This window comes from Stegodyphus dumicola, chromosome 4 (genome assembly GCF_044657685.1).
Source record: "Stegodyphus dumicola isolate Sdum_Otavi_A_Nest chromosome 4, ASM4465768v1".
NCBI lineage: Eukaryota > Metazoa > Arthropoda > Arachnida > Araneae > Eresidae > Stegodyphus > Stegodyphus dumicola.
Genome location: NC_140771.1, coordinates 211327909 through 211352485, shown reverse-complemented (window position 1 = coordinate 211352485; position 24577 = coordinate 211327909). Strand labels below are relative to the sequence as shown.

Below are 24577 nucleotides of genomic sequence, written 5' to 3'. Positions count from 1 at the left end.
TCACAGGGTGACATTATCGATTTCGACACTTGATAATTTACGAAAATAAGAGAAGTTCCTAGGTGCAAACATGGATGATTTAGAAACACTAAAACAGAAGCGGAAAGCAATTAGGAGTGTATTTACGAAAACAGCTAATAAGTTGGATGAACTGATATGATCAGATTCTCCAGATTTGGACGATTTAGAAATTTATTTAGATCAAATTTCAGAGAAGTATAAAATTTTACGAAATACAGATGACTCTTTTTTGGAACTTCTACAGAAAAAGGCTGTACTGAAGAATACGAAAGAGAATTTAGTGCAGCTCAAGAATATTACGATAAATTATCTACGTTGAAAGTAAAAGCCAACAGGAAAAAGGATAAGTGTTCACAGCCTTCTACTGGTTCACCGAATAGCGGTTCTTCATCAGGAATAGTTACGGACGCAAAACAGAAATTGCCAGAGATCGTTCGATGGAGACTCCTGAAAGTGGTTGACGTTTTGGACAAGGTTTAGTAAAATACATGAAGATACTCGCATCGACAAGAGAGACAAGTTTCATTATCTACTACAATCTACGAAACCTGAGACTGCGCCAAGAGCAATAGTGGAGAGTTTTCCTGCTACGGAAGAAAATTACGAAAAAGCCGTGGAGTATCTCAAAGAATGATTTGGAAATGAAAAAATTTTAATTCAAATTTATGTTAGAGAGCTATTAAAACTGGTAATCAATGACAAACAAAAGATAGACTTATTAACTCTTTATGACAAGTTGCAAACTCAACTACGCGCATTGGAATCACTCGGTTTAACTAAAGATAAATTTGCAGTTGTTTTATTTCCTTTAGTGGAATCAGCACTTCCTGCTGATTTAATACAAATTTGGGAAAGACAACGAGGTATGTCTCCTGAAACCACAGGTAAGAGTGATTTGGAGTCATTGATTGATTTTTCTAAAAAGGGAAGTAGAAACTGAATTTAGGGTTAAACTTACCCGTGATGTTTTGGCTTCTGATAAAGTAAGTAATAAGAAAAATAAGTTTTTTGACACAAAACCTGTTGTTCCAACTGCATGTGAACTAATTAATGCAAATACTAGTAATAGTAGTAAGTGTAATGTCCCATTTGTCTAAATCCCATTTGTCTGAAAGTTGTAAAGATGCATCTTTAATGAGTTTAGAATGTAAGAAAGATATTATTAAGAAAAAGAATGTTTGTTTTGTGTGCCTTAAGAAAAACCATAGAGCAAATCAGTGCACAGCTAAACATAGGTGTACCTTATGTAAAAATCGACATTTTGTGATTATGTGTCCTGATTTGCCTTCTAACAAAACAAAAAGTGTCACAAAGTTATAGAATGACAAAAACAAAACAGGCATTCTCAGTAACTATGTTAAGGTATCAGATGTATATCTTCAAACTTTAATTGTAAAAATTCAGAATGGTTCTAAAGAAATGTTTGTACGAGCAATTTATGACAGTGGTTCTATGAAATCATATTTATGTAATGATGTTGCTCAAAGATTAAATTGTAAGTGTATTGGTGAATCAAAAATTAAGCAATTTCTTTTTGGTGGAGTTGAGACTTCAGAAAATGTATATAAAAACTATGTTATTAAAGTAAGCAATATATATAGTAAATATAAGTGTAAATTAGAGGTACTCGGTCAAAACAAAATTTGTTCTGAAATTAAGCAACTCCCATCCGGTTCATGGTTACACGAACTTAAGTCACATGGTATCAAATTAAGTGATTTAGAAAATGGTACATGTAAGGTAGATAAAGAGATAAAATTACTAATTGGTGCGGATTTTGCTGGTAAGTTGCTAACTGGAAAAATTGTTCCCCTTACATGTGGCGTCTGCGCAGTGCATACACAGTTAGGCTGGACTGTTATGGGTAAATTTACTGGCACTGAGCCAACTACGATAAATACTGCATCCCTCCTAATTTCTTCTCTGTTAGTGAAGGGTCAATGTATTAGTGATCTCTGGAAGTTAGGTGTTTTGGGTATTAGTGAACCTTCCGTAAGTAAAACCAAAACTCAGTTACAGGAGGATACGCAAAAATATTTTGAAGAGACTATTACGGTAAATTCAGAGGGAAGGTACGAAGTAGCATTACCCTGGGTGTCGGATAGCTTGCTTTTACCCGAAAACAAAGTGATAGCAGAAAAGTTTCTTGTAAGTACTAAAAGAAAATTAATGACTACGGGAAATTTTGACGCTTACGGAGACGTTTTCCAGAACTGGTTATCACTCGGGATAATTGAAAAAGTACCGGATAAGAATAAATATAAGGGTGTACATTATTTACCTCATAGAGCGGTTGTTAAAGAAAATAGTAGCACGAGTATAAGACCAGTGTTTAATGCAAGTTCTCATTCGCCTGGTTACCCATCATTGAACGATTGTTTATCTACTGGACCAAATTTAATTGAAATTATACCTTCGATTCTTAATCGGTTTCGCAAGTATTACGTTGGTGTCACTTCAGATATAGAAAAAGCGTTCTTGCAAATATCTATAAGGGAAAAAGATCGAGACTTTTTGAGATTTATGTGGTTTAGTAGGGATAATCAAGAACAAGTTGAACTGTATTGGCATAGAAGGGTAGTTTTTGGTATTACGTGTAGTCCGTATTTATTGGCCGCTACAATACAATATCATTTGAGTGTATTTCCCGAAAGCTTAAGTCATACAGCAGAGATTTTGAAAACATCCTTTTACGTAGATAACTGTGTGGTTAGTATGGATTCAGAAATAGAAATGAAAAAGTTTGTAAATGAATCACAAATAATTAAGACTTTGGGTCATTTTAATTTAAGATTCTGGAAATCCAATATAAGAAGTGTTGTGCCAGAGGAAGATTCCTCCACGGAAGGAGATGTGTCTGTTTTGGGCCTTGTATGTCATACAGTTACAGATACCTTATCTTGCAAAATAAGTCAAGATATAAAATTGGATGACTCAGTTACTAAAAGACTAGTTTTAGCAATAGCTCATCAGGTGTTTGACGTTATAGGGCATACGGCTCCTGTAATGTTGATTCCAAAACTAATTTTACAGGAAACTTGGAATTTAAGGCTTAAATGGGGCGATATTCTTCCCGATGAATTAACCAAAAAGTTTAGCTTTTGGCTTAAAAAGTTGTACTTGCTATCCAGTATCCAAATACGACCTAGATGGGTAGGTCTCAAATCTATTAATGAAGCTGTTAGTATACATCTCTTTTGTGACAGTAGTAAAAGTGCATATGGTGCATGCGTCTTTTTAAGAGTACAGAGTGGCAAAAAGGTAAAGGTTAGTTTGGTACACGCAAGATCGAGAGTAGCGCCTTTAAAACCTATTACGATTCCTCGATTAGAACTTCTTGCTTGTAATATTGGTTCTAGGTTATTGTCCTCAGTTATTAATGATATTGGCCTACATGAAGTTCGTATTCACTGTTGGACTGACTCCTCGACGGCTTTAAGTTGGATACGGCGAAATCAACGTTGGGGAACATTCTTTTTTTTTTTTTTTTTTTTTTTTTTTTTTTTTTTTTTTGTGTGTGTGTGTGTGTGTGTGTACAGGAAATCAGGTCTTTGACTTCCGCCACTGTATGGCGACATGTCCCTGGTAGTCTCAATCCTGCTGACCTACTTTCTAGAGGATTACTTACTTGCAGATCAATTAATAGAACGAAAATGGTGGGAGGGACCTGATTGGTTACGGGAAGATGAGGCAAATTGGCTTAAATCTAATGATGAACCAGATGAGGATTTGGTTAATTCAGAAATACATAAGACAGTTATTGTTACGTTGGCAAAGAGTGATAATTGTATTGGATGGTGCTATAAGTATTTCTCATCATTTAAGAAAATTGTAAGAATGTTATCATGGATATTCAGATTTTATAATAATGTACGTAAGAATAATAATAACAACCATTCTAAGGATTTGACTGTATCTGAAATAGAAAGGGGAGAAATAGCTTTAATGCTATTAATACAAAAAGAGTCGTTTAATGGTGAAACAGACGATAAGCTAAGACAACTCAGACCATTTGTCGATAGTCAGGGTCTAATAAGAGTTAAGTCTAATGTTGCCTATCATGACGACTCTAACAGCTTTAAGTTCCCAATCATATTACCTTCTCAACATCCAGTAGTCAAATTATTGATATTAAGTGCCCACAAAGATTTGTTGCATGCAGGTACTACATTATTGATGTCGCATTTAAGAGAAAGATACTGGATCTTAAAATCACGTAAAACTATAAGGAACTGTATAAGAAAATGTGTAACATGTCAGAGATTTAAGGCTAAAAGAGTAGACAGTCCCAGGCGTTTACCAAATGATATGGTTCGTGAATCAGCCATTTTTGAAATCGTAGGTTGTGATCTTGCCGGACCCTTGATTTTAAAGGATGGACGAAAATTGTATATTGTGCTCTTCACCTGTGCGGTTTATCGTGCTATCCATATGGAACTGGTTACCTCATTAACAACTGAATCATTTTTTCAAGCTTTAAGGCGTTTTATCGCACGTCGTGGACACCCTACCACCATACATTCCGATAATGGGACAAATTTTGTGGGTGCAGAGAGAGTTCTGCAAACCATTGACTGGGACAGCCTCTGCTCTAAGGCTGCTGAAAAGAGAATACAGTGGAAATTTAATCCTCCTTCCGCCGCTTGGTGGGGTGGATGGTGGGAGCGTTTAATACAAATTGTAAAACAAATATTAAGAAAAATTTTAGGTCGTGCTTCTCTTGGTTATGAAGAGTTACACACCGTCTTGTGTGATTGTGAAAGAATTGTCAACTCAAGACCACTTACATACGTGTCTGACGATATTGAAGATCCCTTGCCTTTAACTCCAGAAAAATTTCTGCATGAAACTCCACAGTCGGGTGTACCTGATATTGACAATGTGGACAAAGAAAAATTGAGTAGAAGAGAAGTATCTCCAGAGAATAAGAGAATTGTTAAGAGTGAGATTTCGCTCTGAGTATCTAGGGCACTTAAGACAGCAGTCTACCAGAAATTACAAAAATAAACCTCTCTCTGTAGGAGAAATTGTCATGCTGGAGGATCAGAATAAAAACCGTGCATATTGGAATTTGGCACACGTTATTCGGGTGACCCCTGGTCATGATGACAACAGAAGAGTTGCTCTTGTGAAAAGTAATAATTCAGAGTTCTTGAGACCAATACAGAGATTGTTTAGATTGGAACTGGATAATATAATAGATAATACTCAAAATGAATAAGTTCCTTTCACCACCAGTAGTGGTAGAATTGTAAAATCACGAATAATGTAATTTATGTCTTTGAGTTATTATAATTTAATTTTTTGTGCTATTATTGTTGTATTATTCCTCAGTATTAATTTTGTTTTCAAGTAATATGATTTAAGTATTAAGTAATTTTCTTTGTTATATAAACCTCATTTATATTGATGTAAGTTTTATGTTTTGAGTGTATAGCCATCCACTCAAAAGGTGGGAGAATTGTGGCGACACACTGCCTTTCTGTGGCAACCCTAAAGAATTCGTCTATCACGAGGATCACGTGCCCAGATGCATCATTACGTCTACGTCTGCTTTTCTGTTTGATAGTTAGTTGCATTTAAGATTTTGTAGAATAAGAAATAGCGTGTAAAATAAATGTTGGTGTTTTTAAAAAGTGTCGGCTCAGATTTTCGAACCTATGATTTACTTTTTATGCAACACCAATACTTTTGTTTACCCGCAGAGTTAACTAAGTGTCCTTTGTGCATGTAATTAAGGTGATAAAATGTCTCTAATAATTTTATAACAGGATGATTCTTAGACAATATTATTTAATGCTTCACAGAGTCTGGTAAGCTGGCATTTCTTAAACGTCCTCTTATACGTAGTATGCCACTGTTGTCTATGAACGGATTTGGAGAAATTAAAGAACTTTTCTTTACACTCTCAATTTGTCTATACTCAGTTCTTTGGACTAGTTTGATTATAATATCATGCACTTCTTTTAGTTCACTAAAAGTGAACTAAAAGTATTAGGAGTTCACTAAAAGTATTAGGAGAAATTACGATTCCAGGTCATAAATTCTTCACGAATTTCATTCCGTGTACTCTGGTAGACAGTAATTATGCCTCACATACAGGTGCACGAACAATATGTGCAGATGTCAGAATTTGAGAGAGGTTGTGTAGTTGGGCTCAAAGAAGCCGGTTGGTCTTATCAGCAAATAGCTCAATATTTGAGCAGGAATGATGCCACTATTAGACGATGTTGGCAGGAATGGGTGAACCATGGGGGCACACAGCATCAAGAAGGAAGCGGTAGGCTTAGAGAAACGACAGAACGGGAAGACCGAGCCAATCGTCAGAGTGCATCATTATCCCAGATGCATCATTATCATCGATTATACATGCAACTAGTGCTTCAGTGACCACATGGACCCTTTATAGACGGCTCACAGAAAGGGGGCTGAGGTCACGCCGCCCCTTGCGCCGACTATCATTGACCTGTACAACGTCAAGCCCGTTGCAGTGGTGTTGGACTCATTCGCACTGGTCACTGATTGAAGTAGAATAGTCTTCAGTGATGAGTCCCACTTTGAACTCAACCCTGATGACCAGCGAAGGCTAATCTGGAGATGCCCCGGACAGCGGTGTAATACAAACCTGTCTTTCTGCAGACAGGCCGACAACCAGGAGTGATGGTCTGGGGTGCCATTTCATTTCATAGTAGGACCCTTTTGGTTGTCATCCACCACAATTTTACAGCACAGTAGTACGTTGACAAATAAGGTGTGATATGAAGGGCAACACAATAGGTAAGGCCCGTTGTGTTCCCCTTCATATCACGCCACCCTGGGCTTGCATTTCAGCAAGATAATGTCTGTCCCCCACACTGCACATGTTTCTACTGCTTGCCTTAGTGCTTGGCGAACATTACCTTGTCCAGCAAGGTCGCCGGATCTTTCTCCTAAGCATGTTTGGAGCATTATGGGCTGGGCCCTCCAACCAGCTCGGACACTGAAAACTGATCATCTAACGCACCAGTTGGACAGAATTTAGCACGATATCCCTCAGAAGGACATCCGCAACCTCTATCAATTGATGCCAAGCCGAATAACTGCTTGCATAAGGGCCAGAGGTGGACAAACGCGTTACTGACTTGTTCACTTTTTGAAGCTCTATCACTTCAATAAATCATCCAGTTTTTCTCAAACTGTAATCATATGTTTTTCTGTACATGTACACTTCTACCGATTTTTATCCCATTCGGATAACTCCTTCTTGGTGTTTTTTTTTTTTTTTTTTCTCTTGTCAAAGAGTGTATTTAATAGGATTTCTGCTTTTAAATCTTTAGGTACTCGTTTTGTCCTAAAAGCCCTTTCAATTGATTGGAAAAAGAGATGAAAGGATTCTGCTTTAGTAGGTACAGAAATTGTTAATGTTTTCACACTTTTAATTAAGTTTTCCATATTTTGATTTGAGGTGTCCGTCTCAACATTTGGATTTTGTAGCAAGTCTTTCCTTGTGTTAGCTAAAGCTAATTCTCCCTAGAAAGTTTTATTTTCTCTAACTCTAATCTAATTTTGTTTTCCGATTTTTGTTTCTTAGTTTGCATTTTCTTTCCTCTAGGATATTATCAATAACATTTTGCACAAATTCAAGATCATTTGCATAAACTTGTAGACTTTCTATTAAAGTTTTTAAAGTAACAATTTTCGCCCTGCTCGGAATTACTAATCCCAACTCCTCCGCCACGAGCGTCAACTCGTCTTTTTTTAATGACTTAAGCGACTTCAGACTCATCTTAATTAAAAAAAAAAAAAAAAAATCAACCTTGAATTGACAAATAGAGCACAATGAGCACAAAAACGAACACATCAAACTCAACACAGATACTATCAACTCAAATTATCAAGTGAAAACACCTCAATACACAACACTAATAAACAGAATTTAACACTCAACATTATTTCAACAAACCGAAATAACTACTCACCATAATCTACGTAATGGAACCATCATCTTCACTTTCAGTTTTCTCACAACACATATTCCCATATCACCACACTAATTTTTCGCACAAAATTTGATGATACACATTATTACCACTACATTATCTCCTAATCCCTCTTCCGGATGCCAAAAAAATTTTCACCTCTTTTGTGAAGGGGGACGGAAAATTGAGCTCCACATTCATTAAAAAATCGACTCCACTATTCAGGACAAGACATTTATTCCTACTCACTATACATATCTATGATGCAGAAAAACTGGAAGGATTATACAGTGCCCTCTTACGGCGGGCAAAGGATGACATAACACTAACTGTTAGTGAAATTTAAATAAAAAGCCAGTAATCGTCAAAATTTGTGAAACTGTTATAAGTGTAAAATATAAAAGATTTAAGAAATTTTATAATTTGATGCTAATTCCTTTAGAAAAGTTTATGAAGTTAATTTTACTCTTGAATTTGTTTCACAATTAAGGTAAATATTAGATAATGTATAAATATACTTACAGATTTATTTTATTTTTGCAAATCGCAAGAGTGAATTTAAAGAAATAATATTACAAAAACTGGAAGTTTATGTGTAGATAATTGCTTTAGTTTATTCATTTCGTGTTTCCTTGATGGATTCTTCTCTCATTGGTGATCCTTAAAAGTACTCAATTTCCACATGCAGAAATGTGTACAGATCCTGTTATACCATTACAAAAATTTTTAAAAAGTGTATTTCTGTCACTCTACTATATATATGTAAAACTATGAATTTTTTGTTATGATATGTGTCTGTTAAAACATATTGTTACCAATTTGGTATTTAAAAAGCTAATGTTAGTTTAATTATAAATTAAATGGTTTTATTTCTCGCGCAGTGCAGCCCGTGACGAATAAAGCTAAGCCGGAAAATTGAAAATACAAGAGCGCATGCATTAAATAAATAAATATCTCTTTTTGATTTCGAGAAAGTACTGGAAAATTCTAGCGCGTGATTTTAAAATCTTATAAAAGGAGGAAAACATCTCAGTTTGTAGTAGTTGCTTAGTTTGTTGTTGTTTAGAAAACTGCTCTTGTTGATTGTAGCGAATTCGCGGATTAGCGTTCTTTAGCTGTTTTGAATGACGTTCTATTGGACATTTGAGTAGTTAAAAGATAACTACTGTGAGATATTGTAATACTGCATGATAATTTGAGAAAATTTAAGCATTTTTGTTGTGATAATAATAAATTTTTGTTCATTTTTCATCGGACTTGTGCATTCATTTCATAACGAACCCGTACGCACGCAACAATTTTTGGTAGCAGCGGTGGGATTTAAATGCCAATAACAAGAGCGATGGAAGAACAATTCAGGCAAATGATGACTGCATTTGCTGCTTTCCAAGAAAAGATGGAAGGAGCCGTCAACTCCGTTAAAGAAGAAATTAAAGGCGAGATGAAATTGGGCCAAGAATCCGTTAAGGAAGAGATGAAGGCCATTCAAGCTGGTCAATTAACTTTTAAAGACGAAATAAAAGCCGTACAAGTAAAGATTGAAGAAAGTCAATACGAAATGAAAAGAGAAATTGCCTGCATAATAGAAACCAAATTCGATGCTATGGAAGGTAGAATAGATGTGGTTGAAAATAAAGTTGGGCAAATTGAAGAAAATGTTTCTTCTGTCAAAGATGAAATACAAGATAGAGTGTCGGCTGTGGAGCGACAAGTCGAAGGAAGAGTTTCGGCCTTCCAACAACAAATTGAAGAAAGAGTTTCTGCCGTCCAAGGACATATTGAACAACAAATCGAAGACAGAATTTCTACTGTCATCGCCAAAGAAGTTGACACTTTAAAGAAATTCGTAGCGACGGCAGGGAGCACTTCGGATGGTTTAAAATTTCTACCCATGCCTGCTCGTCCCTCTCTGAAGCTATCGACATATGATGGGAAGACCTCCTGGCAGGTGTATAGGACACAATTTTCTATCATTGCGGATGCGAATGTATGGGATTCCCAAGCTAAGGCCTGTCATCTCGCCGCTTCTCTGAGAGCAGACGCAGCGGATATCCTGCAGACACTTCCAGAAAACCAAAGACTTGACTTCGAAGCTCTATCCGGCGCATTGGAGCTGCGCTTTGGCGAGAAATGTTTAAAGGACTACAGCAGGCTTCAATTAAAATCCCGTCAACAGAAGCCCACCGAATCACTCCAGGAACTCGCCACGGATATTGAAAGGCTGTCCCACCTCACATTTACGGAGTGCCCGAGAGAAACGAGGGAAATTCTGTCGCTGCAATATTTCATCGATGGCATCCGGGACCCTGAAATACAGAAAGCACTGCGAATGGCAGATGTAAAGGATGTAAAAAGCGCTCTGTTGTACGCCATGAAATTGGAGGCAGCCCAGCAAGCAACTCTTAGGGATCGCTACCCAGTCAGAGCTGTGCGAGTCCACGACCCAGGGGACCAATTGATGGCTCGTTTAGATGATTTATCCAGACAAGTCGATGCTTTGATACGGAGTAGCAGTGAAAACAAAGTGGCTGTAAGATGTTGGAGATGTGGTTCTGAAGGTCACCTACGACGGCATTGCAGAACACCCCAGGGCACGAATAATGAAATGGATGAGTTGAAAAGACCAGTGAATGCTTTAAGACGGAATAGTGGTGAAACGAAACCGACCCTAAAGTGCTGGAATTGCGATGTTGAAGGCCACCTACGAAGGAACTGCAGAACTCCCCAGAGCACGGAAAATAAGCATACGATTTAAACAGACAATTAAATGCCACGGGAAGGAAAAGGACTGATAAGAAACCAAAGTGCTGGAACTGTGGAGCTGAAGGCCACGTACCAAAGAATTGCAGAACACCCCAGGGTACGAAAATTGAGACAATTTCTGAGCAACGACGCAGGAAACAAATTAATGACCATATCAAGGAACGGAGGTTGCCAGATAATGAAAAACCCTGTTTGAAAGCGCTTAAGATCTCTATAGTGAGTGGCAACAATAACGGACTGTCCATCAATGGGAATATCGATGGAGTTCCTTGCAATATGATCATTGACACAGGAGCTAATGTTACCATCATTAGGAAAGATTTAGCTGAACAGTTTAAAGATAAACTTATTTGGATGCCATCCTGTGTTACCCTTCAGACTGCGTCTGGTGACAAGATCGACATAACTGGGAAGTTAAACGTAAACTTCACGTTTGGAAGTGCCGCCTACCATCACACGGCATATGTGGCGGATATTACAGATCCATGCATACTCGGATTGGACTTTTTAAGGAAATACAATTTTTCCTTAGATTTCAAAAACAATAAGCTGCTTTCAGCATCTGATGGCATGACTATCCATCCTCAAAAGGGATCCTCGCCTGGAAATGTCGACGCCTTGTCCGAAAGATCGAGCTCGGGAAGCTGCCGAAATCATACCAGGATCGAAAAGAAACTCAAGACTACCAGCTATTCTCCATCCCAGAAGCTCTTCGGTCGAGACCTTCGTCTGCCTTGTGACCGCCTGTTTAGTCGCCCTACGGATGCGCCTTCATCGCCTGAGGAACACATCCAAGATGCCCAGGCCCGGTTTGAGGGGATGCACCGTTCTGCACAAAAGCGAGTCAACTTGGCGATGGAGAAAATGAAGACCAGATGCGACACAAGAGCTACTAGACAGAGATCCAACAAAGGAGACAAGGTGTGGTTGTGGAACCCAATTCAACGAAAAGGACTGAGTCCTAAATTACAGTCACCTTCGGATGGTCCATATACAGTGCTGAACACGAATGACGTCGTGGTTCGGATCCGTGAGTCTTCGAACTCTTGCGACAGGTTAGCTTATTACTATGGCCATAGTACATAATGTAAATAATTGTAAATAGTATAAGACCATGGTCCATTTTGTTTTTAAATGTGTATTTGATTTGATTTGTATTTAGTATTTGATTTGCATTTAGTATTTGATTTGTATTTAGTATTTGTTTTGTATTTAGTATTTGTTTTGTATTTAGTATTTGATAGCATTTGATTTGTTTAAGTTAGTTATTGCATTTATTGTTCATGTTGTTTGATATTGTAATGTAATGTTTATGCCAAAGTTGTAAGTTTAGCTTCCTGTCCAGGGATTGTACTGCCCAGGACGTGCAGTCCTTGGGAAGGGGGCAGTGTTACGAATTTGGTATTTAAAAAGCTAATGTTAGTTTAATTATAAATTAAATGGTTTTATTTCTTGCGCAGTGCAGCGCGTGACGAATATTAAAAGAAAGCTAAGCCGGAAAATTGAAAATACAAGAGCGCGTGCATTAAATAAATAAATATCTCTTTTTGATTTCGAGAAAGTACTGGAAAATTCTAGCACGTGATTTTAAAATCTTATAAAAGGAGGAAAACATCTCAGTTTGTAGTAGTTGCTTAGTTTGTTGTTGTTTAGAAAACTGCTCTTGTTGATTGTAGCGAATTCGCGGATTAGCGTTCTTTAGCTGTTTTGAATGACGTTCTATTGGACATTTGAGTAGTTAAAAGATAACTACTGTGAGATATTGTAATACTGCATGATAATTTGAGAAAATTTAAGCATTTTTGTTGTGATAATAATAAATTTTTGTTCATTTTTCATCGGACTTGTGCATTCATTTCATAACGAACCCGTACGCACGCAACAATATTTATACTGTAATGTAAGATGTAAATATTTATATATAAAAATTTGGGTTCTTACGTGTTATACCCTCAACCGTGAAACTCTTGCCAAGTAAGAGTTTCATGGTTGAGGGCCATAACTGGCTATAACCAAGGCCATAACTGGCACTAGATCACACTGCCAAGCAATGTGATCTAGCGCCAATTATGGAAAAGCATGATGTAACAGCGCATTCATAACATCAGCACTTTCAGTGATGTAACATGATGACCGATTCTTGATAAGCCATGTTTTCTTTCTATGAACAAGGGTATAAATTAACTGTTATTGATGGAGTTTTTCATGCTTTTTGAAAAAAATTATTAAAATTTAGAGTCTTTACGGAACAGTAACTAGTGGATTATTTTCACCTATTGGATGCTACCAACAAAAAAAGTGTGTATTAATAAACATAGTATGCTGAATATGGTCTACAAAACAGTAACTTAATGGAATGATTATTTGCGGGAAGATAGTAAGTACTCTTTGTGTTCTAAGCAGAGCTTCCAGTAAAGTCGGAGGGCTTAACAAAATAGTAGAAATTGATGAAGGCTGTTTTAAAAGAAGCTCAAAAGTGAAGGAGATTGGTTATAGAATGTTTATTAAGTAAAGAAGTATGAATTTCTTCAAAATTCTGGAGGAATGATTGTCATTATTTTGATGACATCTTCCACTGACATTCACAGACAGTGATATATTACATAAGTACCAAAATTTGAAATTAATTGCATAGCGTATTGAATTAATAAAATGTTTAATAAGATAACCTTTTATTAAATTTTATTGTGTAATAATTAAGTAAATAGATAAGTAATCTGTTTAAGCTTCTTTTTTATTCTTTGAGTAGATTTCATGGAAAGAAAATCTGTATTAAATTTTCTTATTGTGTTTAATATAGGGATACTGCAGGACAAGAAAGATTCAGAACTATTACTACTGCTTACTACCGAGGTGCAATGGTAATTGAATTCTCCAGTTGTTGAAAATTCTTGTATCTATTGTGAATGTATGCACATTACATTATTTTAATTTCCCTTTGGTGTCACTGTAACCTAAACTTAAACTGTTTTGTATTACCATTCTCATTAGGGTATAATGCTTGTGTATGATGTTACTAATGAGAGATCATTTGAAAATATAAAAAATTGGATCAGAAATATTGAAGAGGTAAGAATAAAAAACATAATTATAATATATCCTTATAATTATGTGCTTAAATTTATATTCTTTATTGAATAAAAAGCATAATATATTTCTTTTCCGTTTAAATTAGCATGCATCCACTGATGTGGAAAAAATGATTTTAGGAAATAAATGTGATGTTCATGACAGAAGACAAGTATCAAAAGAAAGAGGAGAGCAGGTAAATTTGTTATTTAGTTTTTTTAACTGGAATTTTTCTAGAGTATTTTCTGACTTTTCAGCCTTTTGTGTATCCTTTCAGTGCGTAATCCTGTGTTACTATTGAAGTCTCAGCTCTGAATATGATTTTGCTATAAGTATTTTAGTCCAAAGGGGCAAATTTGCTCAGAAGGCCTATTAATTTCGTTTTGGCATTTTGTGTTGATTCACTATAAATATTGATTAACTTTTCAAATTATTGCCACCAAATATTAGAGTTCTGTATCATATTTAAAGAAATTAAATCATGAAGAATCTGCATAAATGTATGCATATTTCTCGCATTGTGATAAAACAACGGAAGCTAGAGCCATCAGATTTTGAATAATGTACGTTTCCACCGGAATATGGGCATTTGAAATTGGTTTTATTATCTATTTCATATTTTAAAAAACTTTAACGAATTTTTTTATTTACAAACTCGATGATTTCAAAGCGAGCAGTGGCAATACTGCACAGGGGGGGTGACATTTTTACGTCCAGCACACGAGACTGTGTATAGGAAATTATAAAGATATGCTCATATTAAAATTATTTTGCGATATTGCTTTTGAACTGAATTTTATGGTTTAATTGCAAAGAACATGATATTTAATAAATAAAGGTAACACACAAAACATTAAAAAAAATCATTGTGTTTTACATTGCATAATGTAATCTGAAAGCTTTTAAAATTTATTTATTTTATGGATGTGTAAGAACTCTTGTTTATCAAATATCAGCAGCATAACATCAATATTAAGGACATGAAACATAATTCTTTATTATACTTTAAAAGCATTTAAGAAATAACCGAAAATATATTTTAAAAAAATTTTTAGATAGACTCTTTCAAGCACCATTACACCATAAGGAACAATGTCAAATATTGCTATAAATGATACTTAAGTATCATTTATAGCAGTTATAGCAAATTACCCCATTGGCTGGCCAAATAATACAATTTAGCTCTAATTATGGATGACCGCTTCTTTTAGAATTCTGCTGTAATGTTTGACGACCATTGCCGAAATTTCCATCGATGATCAGCGGAATAACACATAAGTACCCTATAAATTTATTATAATGTACTTTTTTTTTTGGTGTGTGTAATTTATTTTTTTAAACATTTTGCCATAAAATTTATGGCAGTTGGACAAGAGTGTCTTTTTTTTTCTTCTCTAATCTTTAGTAGTTCAAGGTTAGGATAAATTTGTGATAATTAACTTTTGTTAACATTGTCTTACGATTCCGTTTGTTTTCGAATTGCATTTAAATTTTATTTTATATTTTTCCTGAATTCCGTTACTAGCTGTTAGTGATTTAAAAACCATTAACAAAAGTAGGTGAAGTAATTCTTAAGGTTGACTCTTGATTGCCACAATACATTAAGTAACTATGATTCATCTCATAAGTTCAAAGTGGTACTCCCAATTGCTTTCCAAATGACTTAAAAAGTCCAAACAGTTTAATATTAACAATGCTTATCTTTTAATTCAATTTAAGGTTTTGCAGATATGACATGTCTAAGGCTATTCATTTTATAGAATGATTATTTCTGAATTTAATGGGAATTTTTCACACAAAATTTGACATAAAATTTATATTTATTTTTGGAATCGGCAAATTTACATATTTTATTCTCTGAGGCAAATTTTTGTTGGTAACACTGTAAGATTTGACCAGATCTTTGTGTTTATTTTAGACTTACTGCACTTTCCCAGTACTAAGATTTTGAAGTTGCTTTATTCTACATCCTTCTGATAAAAGGTCAGCAAAATTTAGATCATCTTGTATAATGATTACATCACTTTCAAGGGGTCATTTTCATGTTGACAGCCTTGCCACTCAAGTCTTTCTGCTTTTTACTTTGGATTAAGAAGAGACTTGGGATCTTTCTTGTTATAGTAATTAAAGGTTTCTAACTTTAAAGAAAACTTAAACGCTAAGAGTCAGTTATTTTAATAAACCAGAGAACTAAAGCAGAACGACATTCTGCAAAACTTTTTATTGAAACTACTATTATAGAAGATAAAAGCATTGTATTTAATTTGAAAATGGCTATAAGCAACAAAGTCAACTGTGGTTTGTTCAAATGGCATTTTTGTGTTATTCAGGGTGTGCTTGTGAATTCACAAAAATAAGGTTCAAATAATCAAAGTGATATTCTTATAGGCAGCACACATTGGCACATGTATCTTTCTGCAAATAAAATTGTTTGTTACATATTGCCATATTGTGGAAAAGATCCACACTTTTAATTTATCCCTCCAAAAATATATATTTTATAACTGAAAAATATGTGTTATTGGTATAAGGAATCTTGTTTCAGCAATAGTTTGTAAAACATTCCAGTCAAATAGTTGTTTTGATTAGAATAATTCTGTGTTGCACTTATAGCAACTGTATAATATTCTGGTTTTGATTAATATTATGACTGGTTATATTTCATCAACTTTTATCAGTATTATCTGTAATTAATTGAATGCACCTATCCCAACGAATTTTTTTTTTTTTTCTAAATTTTAAGCCATTCTTCCAGATCTTTTTCAGTATCCTTTCTTTCACCATATACATAGTTAAACACTCAAACAGAACATTCCATAATTTTTTTCTTCAAATGTGAGACCAGAATACTAACAGACATTGAAGATTTTCTGAAGTTTTCACACCTGCTTTCCACAAAACAATGACGACTGTTGTTCACATCTTCCATGGTTGTAAAAGCATCCTTACAGAAATGTGCCTGTATCAGTCAAACAACTGAATCAGAATCCATTGCACAGGATAGCCATATAAACATGTCAAGACTTATCTCTGGCTGGTAGTGTTAACCATAAATTCTGGGACTCGAACTAAGCTCAATTCCTAGAACTCTGGAAACATCCCACATACATGTGATAAAAGAAATTTTATTATAAGACAGGCATATTTTTAAATGGAATATTTGGGATTCTTTTATTTCAGTAATAATTGGTGCTTTTTATTCATTGCAACAATATTTTTGTATTTCTTGATCATCAGAATATGATTTCTTCGAAGCTGGAGCAGATGTTTTTGAAACCTTATCAGAAGTTTGAATTTTTCCTCTAAAACATTATAGTGTAAATTTTCGTGTCAGGAGCTGAAGTTTAGTCTTATATTACCTGGGTTATTTTTTTAATAAATTATTTTAAAACATTCACTTTTGCTTGTATTATAGTAGATGAGAAATTAGAGGTCTGTTGGTTTGAGATTATATTACATTATTTGAATGCAGCAAAATGCACTAAGCCTATCTGCCTAAGAGGAGGGATGCCTTTTTGGGGAACTTTCTAAGGGAAACCAGCTTTTATTCACATTACACATGGGGGAAACCAAATACCAAAAAAGTTCTTTGAGAATGGCTTAAAATTTGTGTTTGATTGCCTATCTGCCTAAGAGGAGGGATGCCTTTTTGGGGAACTTTCTAAGGGAAACCAGCTTTTATTCACATTACACATGGGGGAAACCAAATACCAAAAAAGTTCTTTGAGAATGGCTTAAAATTTGTGTTTGATTGGGATAAGTGTAGTCACCCTGTTCATCAGGAATCAAATTCAGTTCAAATGCCCAGTATTTTGGAGTCTTAACCACTCAGCCACTGATGAGGCCTGTTAGTTTGAGGTATTGGATAAAAAAAAAAATTGTAATTCTTAAAGGTGTTATTATTAAAATAACTTACAATTTCAACTTCAGTTGTAAAGTGAGGAAGGATTTTTGCATACTTTAACCTTTTAGTGGCTGGGAATCAGCTTAGTTGGCATTCAAGTTACTCATTAAAGTATCTATTATGAGATATTAATTTATTTCAACTATTAATTTATTTCTACATTAGTCCTGATAAATTAGATCTTTAGCAGATTGCACACAGTGCACATGACATCATTTCGGGCAATTATCCAAGTTGGTTTGTCAAGTAACATCCAAGAACTAATTATTGGTAACTAATCACATTTAGTCAATGCATATATCTTTAGAGGCTTTAAATAATTTCCTGTGTAATTAAGAAGATTGTTTTACATATGTATATATCCTCTTTTTCACACTTTGGCTCTAACTTCATGACTGAAATGGTGACATGGAAATCTGATAAACTTTTATTTGATAATGAATTGCATTCAAGAAAAGAATGAATTTTAGCAAATGGTTATAAGATGTTAAAATTTTTATCTATACATTCAGAAGTCATGATTTGACCAGAAATATGTAGCATTAAAAAAGTTCTAAATGTTATCCAGCTCCAAGTTCATCCAATTTATCCAGTGGAGCTTTGACAAATGAATATTGACAAATGAAGTTTTTCCCCTACTGTACTAAATATAAACATGGTAAGAGATCTCCTTAATTATTTTTTTTTAACATTTTGCAGTATTACTAAAAATGGATGCCACTTATTAGTGAAGTAAAAACGGATGTTATTTTTAGTTACTGTTTTTGTAAAATACTATTCTTAATAGGAAAGCAGTGATTTTTAGATTTTAATAATTGCTGTAGAATAATTAATAAAATAATTGAGTGCCTAGCAATATAAAAAGAATTATTTTGCATTTTAAAACTTATTTTAAATGGTCTTCCCCAAGTTAGCAACAGAGTCTTTTCGTCCTTAAATCATTTTATTACTCTTTGTCTCTGTAGTTACACTGCTAGAACTTAGCTGCTGTTTGTAAAAGGCTAACTATAAAGTTCTAAGCATCTTTGGATACATGTTGCATGCAGGAAAGTGTAAAATTTAGCTTGTTACACCATTGTAAATCATATACAGTCAAAAGTCGTTAATTCGGACACCCATAATTCGGAATGATCTATAATCCGGACATCAAAAATAAAAACTTTCTGCGCATGCGCCGCGTTTACACATGTGCAGAGGCGTTCACGCGTGCGCGTAAGACCTTTTACGACTGCGCATATGAGTGTGCGCAAGTGCAGAATACGTTTTCGCGTGCGCATTTTATGTATAATGGACGTATAAGCTAAATAATTATCTATTTCAGTTAATGTTGATGATTGCGTTGTACCTTAATTTTCGAATTGCATCCGGCTTATTATTTTTTGCAGACTGTAAGAGCAATTTTATAAAAGTAAGCTTAAACTTTCGATTATATCAAATAGAATTTCCGATATATATTTGTTAATATGTAAAGGATCTAAAGCGAAAGTATGTTTTGAAATCCGAAATCTGTTTATCATTTTCACGCTGCTCGGCGGCGGGCGCGTAATGAATTGGAAGTTGATTTGTCAGCACTATCCTTATCTTCAGCGCAGATGTTTTTATTTTATTTGGCTTATAATTCCTTACCAAATGTAATATTTCATCTCGATATGCTCCGTCTTTGATATGATTTAAAACAAGTTCCTCGTCATTATAATTCGCTTCCGATAGCGAAGAAAAGTGACAGAGGTTATTGAAAACAAAAAAATTTCGATTGACAAATTAGTCGGTGTTCTTGACACAGCAATTATAGGACTTGAACGGCGGAACTTTGTAACTGAACAAAAAATTATGTCTGTTTAATAGAATTAAAGAGAAAGTATTATCACATGAAACGAAGCAAAACTTAAACAACTTACATTGAAAGAAATGTTTAATAAAGTAAACAAATAAATATTAAGCTTTTTCTTTTTGCAAATTTTGATACCCTTTAGATCATAATTGTTCTTTATTTCATAAATTACGGTTTCATATTTTTAATTTTGGAATTTCTGCATGCCATCTTACGAGATTTAAACTGATGATCTATAATCCGGAAAAATCGATAATCCGGAATCGCCGAAGTCCCGACGAGTCCGGATTAACGACTTTTGACTGTATTTTGTTATTTAACCCCTTAACGATCAGATAATTTTCAAGAAAACAGTCATAAAAGTGCCTATATTTTTTTTATTGATGAAAATTGTATAGAAATAAATGTATGTGCAATATATGCATTCATTTTCAATTTCTGGATTTTTTTTTTAGCTTGAAATTTTTTAAATATAATTTTTTAGGAAAAGCCAACATTCAGGTTTATTTTGACTGAATGTTGGTTTTCCAGTAAGCCAGGAAAATTTCAGAAATATGTATTTTAAACATTAAAAGAGAATTTTATTAAACTTATGCATAATATAAACAAAGCTTAAATAAATTTCAAAGCATGAGATACAAAGGCCAATGTCACAATCAGGTCAGTAGTACAGAGTTTCCTTCCTACCTCTCTTCTGGAACAACAAACTTTGCATTTTCTTGATGGTTGCCGTTTCTTATCAGTTGGGGATATCTGTCTAATAAAATGTCTTTCAATAAAATGGTTTGAATTATCCTCCAAGCTTGGCCGGCCTCTTTTTGAAATGGTGTCTGATGACTGATACATTTCAATAAGTTCATCTACTAAAGATAAACGAAACATCATGTGGGTTTTTCTTCTGCCCTGTTTTTTTGTAAATAAAATAAGAGTTCAAAATAGTTTTGTCTAAAAAATGAAAAAATATTTTCTTATAATATTTCTTTCCTCTTTTCGAGCAATAGAGTAATCTCCAAGATACTAGTCTACAATATCTACCGCTGCCATATTTTTATTGTAATCTGTGACAATTATAGGTTTTTTGACAACTTTGTTATGACACTGCACATCTACCATGTCATTTGTGTAAACTTTAGATAGCATGGTAACGTCTTTCTTATCTTTCCACTTCATGGCAAGAACTTTACCTTGATGAAAAGCAACATTTTCGCCTTTTGCGATGCTCTTTACTGATTCTTGAAAAAATTTTTTTCGGTTTAGTTTTACAGTTTCATAAATGTCTGTTTGAAATTTTAAAAGCATGTCTGCCAATTCTGGTGAGGTATAAAAATTGTCTGTTTCTGGCAATATCCTTGTTTTAGCAGAGGCTTGATAAGTGACATCACAACTTGAATTGATTGGGGCAGAACTTCATATTTTGCATCAAAAACCATATCTTTTCCAGTATATATAATTTGTGACTATATGTACCCTGAACTTGATTCACATAACAAATACGATTTTACTCCAAAACAAGATGTCTTTTTCGGCATATATTATCGCCATCCTAAATGATCATTGAAAAGCATGAGGTTTTCATCAATTACAATATCACATCCAGGAGTTACAGCTGTGCTGCAATACTGGTTAGATTTTATGAAGCTTGGGATTTGGATGTGTGTTACAATCAAAAGCTTCATTATCTACAAAATACAGAAACTTGTGTATTTCATAAAATCTATTTATTACAAGGCATTATGCTTCTGAAAAAAGGTGTTGAAATTGAATGCTTTTTGCTCCAATACATTTTTGTATCTGGTTTATTTTACAATACCTTGTAAAATAACAATACTGAGAAATTTAAGAATTTCTTCCTTTGTGACAGGTATCCAAAGTTTTCTATTTTTGGATAGGCGGAATCCTGGTGAATTTTGGCATTGTTCGGCATATCTATTTGTTTCCGAAACGATGAGATTGTCAGATTTAAAGAGAGATATTTTAGATACTAAATTGTCGTTCACAAAATACTTAAAATATTGTAAGACACCAGAACTTAGATTAAAATTTATATTTACCTTTGGTACTCCCCAAAATTTAAAATGTGGGGGTGCATGATCTGCTGAAGTAGACACAATTTTAGTCCATGCTTGTCCAGGCAACAGTACAGATCCATCATCGCTGCTCTCAGATTCACTAACCAAACTTTAATAAAAATCAGTTATTTCAGAATCACTTCCAGATCCATTCATACTAAAATCAGAATCCAATTCGCTATCTGACTCTGACTCCATAATGTACAGAATAAAAATTTAAGTATATTTTATCACAGAACCGAAACCACGTGCATTCACAATGAAACTAAATGAGTGACTGAGCTAATGATAAAATTACAAAACACATAACATAAATACACGTTTGATTAGTGCTAACATCTAGTTTAAAATAAACTATCTCTAGTTGCATAAAATATTATCCTGGTACTGCCGTCTGGTGTGTAAAATGAGAAATAAAACTTTTTCCATGCGAAAGAAATGAATAGGTTTTAATCCTTTTAGCATATTACTTTTGCACTCTCCAGCCCGGAAACATCACGACATGAGAAATAGAGGGCGAAACCTCACCCCGTCATTTTGACGGGAGCAAGAAGGAAGGGGTTAATTGTAAGTGTTCCAGTATTTATCATATCATCATCTCTAGTCAATCTGTACTTATTTTTCATAATATCAATTGATATCAATAATTATTTTTATATCATCTGATGCTGTGGAAAAAGTTACTAAACACTGGTAATTCAATTGGCTGCATGAGCATTTTTGTGGTTTTCCAAATGTGTAGCTTGAATAGGAGCCAGTTTCTTTTAAAAAGGTTTTCACGGGCACACCTCTTCTTAGGAAAATAGCCCTTGCATGCTTTGCCATAACCAAATAAGCCAAACCAATATTAGCAGTTTTCTATGACAAAAACTTGAAACTCAGTTTTGTTTGTATAAGATAGTATTCTTAACTTGCAACATGTAAAATAGGGTCTCTAAGACACCAGCAGGTATATTGTACTGAAATTTTCCATGCTCAGAAATAAGTTGTCATTAAAATTACTTTAAGATCTCATGTATATATGACAAAGATATTAAATGTTGGTTAATGGCTTATGTTTTTCTGTAATAAAAAGCCCCTAAAATTAATATTAAAAATCATTCAAGCATGAATAAAACAACATTTTTCATCCCCCCTTTAGAATGAAATTTTCATATATTTGCAAATTTGCAAAAATGTTTTCTTATATTAGGCATGGCATGCAAGGTAAAATATGGCACTAATACTTTCAAATATTATTAATATATATATATATATATATACATAATTTCTCTATTAAAAGTATAAATTTTATTATATGAACTCTTTCCTGCAGTTTTGGCATTTGAATAAACTGACTGCCTTCATATTTAAATACTTTTTGTAGTTAGCAGTAGAGTATGGAATCAGATTTATGGAAACTAGTGCAAAGAACAGTATTAATGTTCAAGATGCATTCATGTCACTGGCCAGGGATATCAAAGCTAAAATGGAGAAAAAGATGGTAATTATTAATTGTCACATGTTCATTTTGACTTTATTAATTTTGTATGTGTTATTTTAATTTTCTCAATGTGAGGATATCTCTTCTTTAGTATTTATGCTAAATATCTCTTATGTTATTCAGTATTGAAAACTCTAAGTTTATTTAAACATTCTGAATGCAACAGTTGTATGATTAATATTGCTTTTAAACATTTTAGATCACTGTGCATTTGTACCAAAAAATTGCAATTCAATATGAATATCTGTCTCATGTTATAGTCAAGATTGTCATACATTTATAAATATTTTTTATTTATTTTCTAACCATTAATCATTTGGTAATTAACATTAATTTATGTTAGCGTGTGTAAAATATAAGATTAGAAGGTGGGGGATTCTTAAATCGGTGTAGATTATATATAAAATTCTGATAGACAAATTTGGATTTTTTTAAATTATGTCAACTACTATAAGTTTGTGTCTGGTAAGGAACAATAAAATTCTGAATAATTATTAGCTTTTTCAGGACCATGGACTTGCAACAGTCAACCTTGAAAACGAATAGTTTTATACAAAATTAATGCACATCTAGTTTTGAGGACCTACTTTTGTTATTTATTAGCAACTAAATAAATAAATATCATTTGTAGCCAAACACAAATGTAATGTTATATTTTAATTCACAAAGTATTGGTGAAACTTTGATCTGTTATTTTTCAAAGGGACAGACAAAACAATTAAGCTTTTAAAATATTATATATTGTAAATGAGTAATATAAAATACCTGTTACTTTCATCATATATTAAAAAACTGCTTTTTAACCCTTCCTTTCCAAAAAAATATAGATTCTTGGCTGAAAATATGACTTTTTGAGATGCTTGCACCATCCATGTCACTACCGTTTTATGCATAAGAAAGTTTTAATTTTTTATAAAGTTTCTTAAATCTTAATAAAACTTGATACTATTTCTTGTTTATTTTTAACTTCTTTGCTTTTTTCCTTCACATTCGCATTTCTTACATATAGAAAATAGCTCGCATAACTCTGAATTGCTAAAAACGAACAGGAATAAACTGATTACAATTTACAAGAAATAGCATTCAGAAATGATGCAGATGCAGATCTAAGGTTAATGTGTGAAAAATATTACTGTATTGTTTTTATTGCCTTATTCAGAGGGTCTATAGAAGGTAATATAAATAATAAATGCATCTTAATTTCAAATATTTCTCTTCGATATAATTGGCGTAGGAAATGCAGTGCCATGGACATGATTTAAAATTATTAATGCAGCAAAATGATTGATGAAGGATTAAGTTATATTATTTATATAGAACTTCATTCGAGACAAAATTGGAATCAGTGCATGCTGAAATAAGTTAATCTTGTAATTTAATACATTGAAAGTAAAAATTTATTTCATAAACATCTAGTTTTGTCAATATTATTACAGCACCAAGTACATCAAATACCAGCAAAGTATGCATTTAATTCAA

General features: G+C 33.7%; 1 protein-coding gene across 1 annotated transcript in view; it reads left to right on the top strand.

Annotated features, from left to right (window-relative positions):
• Positions 1 to 24577, top strand: part of Rab8 (RAS oncogene family member Rab8) — a 60952-nt gene that overhangs the window by 17705 nt on the left and 18670 nt on the right. Inside the window, exons 3-6 of the mRNA XM_035353786.2 lie at positions 13543 to 13603; positions 13734 to 13811; positions 13918 to 14007; positions 22982 to 23098. Of these exons, the coding sequence (XP_035209677.1) occupies positions 13543 to 13603; positions 13734 to 13811; positions 13918 to 14007; positions 22982 to 23098 (346 nt within the window). The remainder of the gene's footprint in view (positions 1 to 13542; positions 13604 to 13733; positions 13812 to 13917; positions 14008 to 22981; positions 23099 to 24577) is intronic.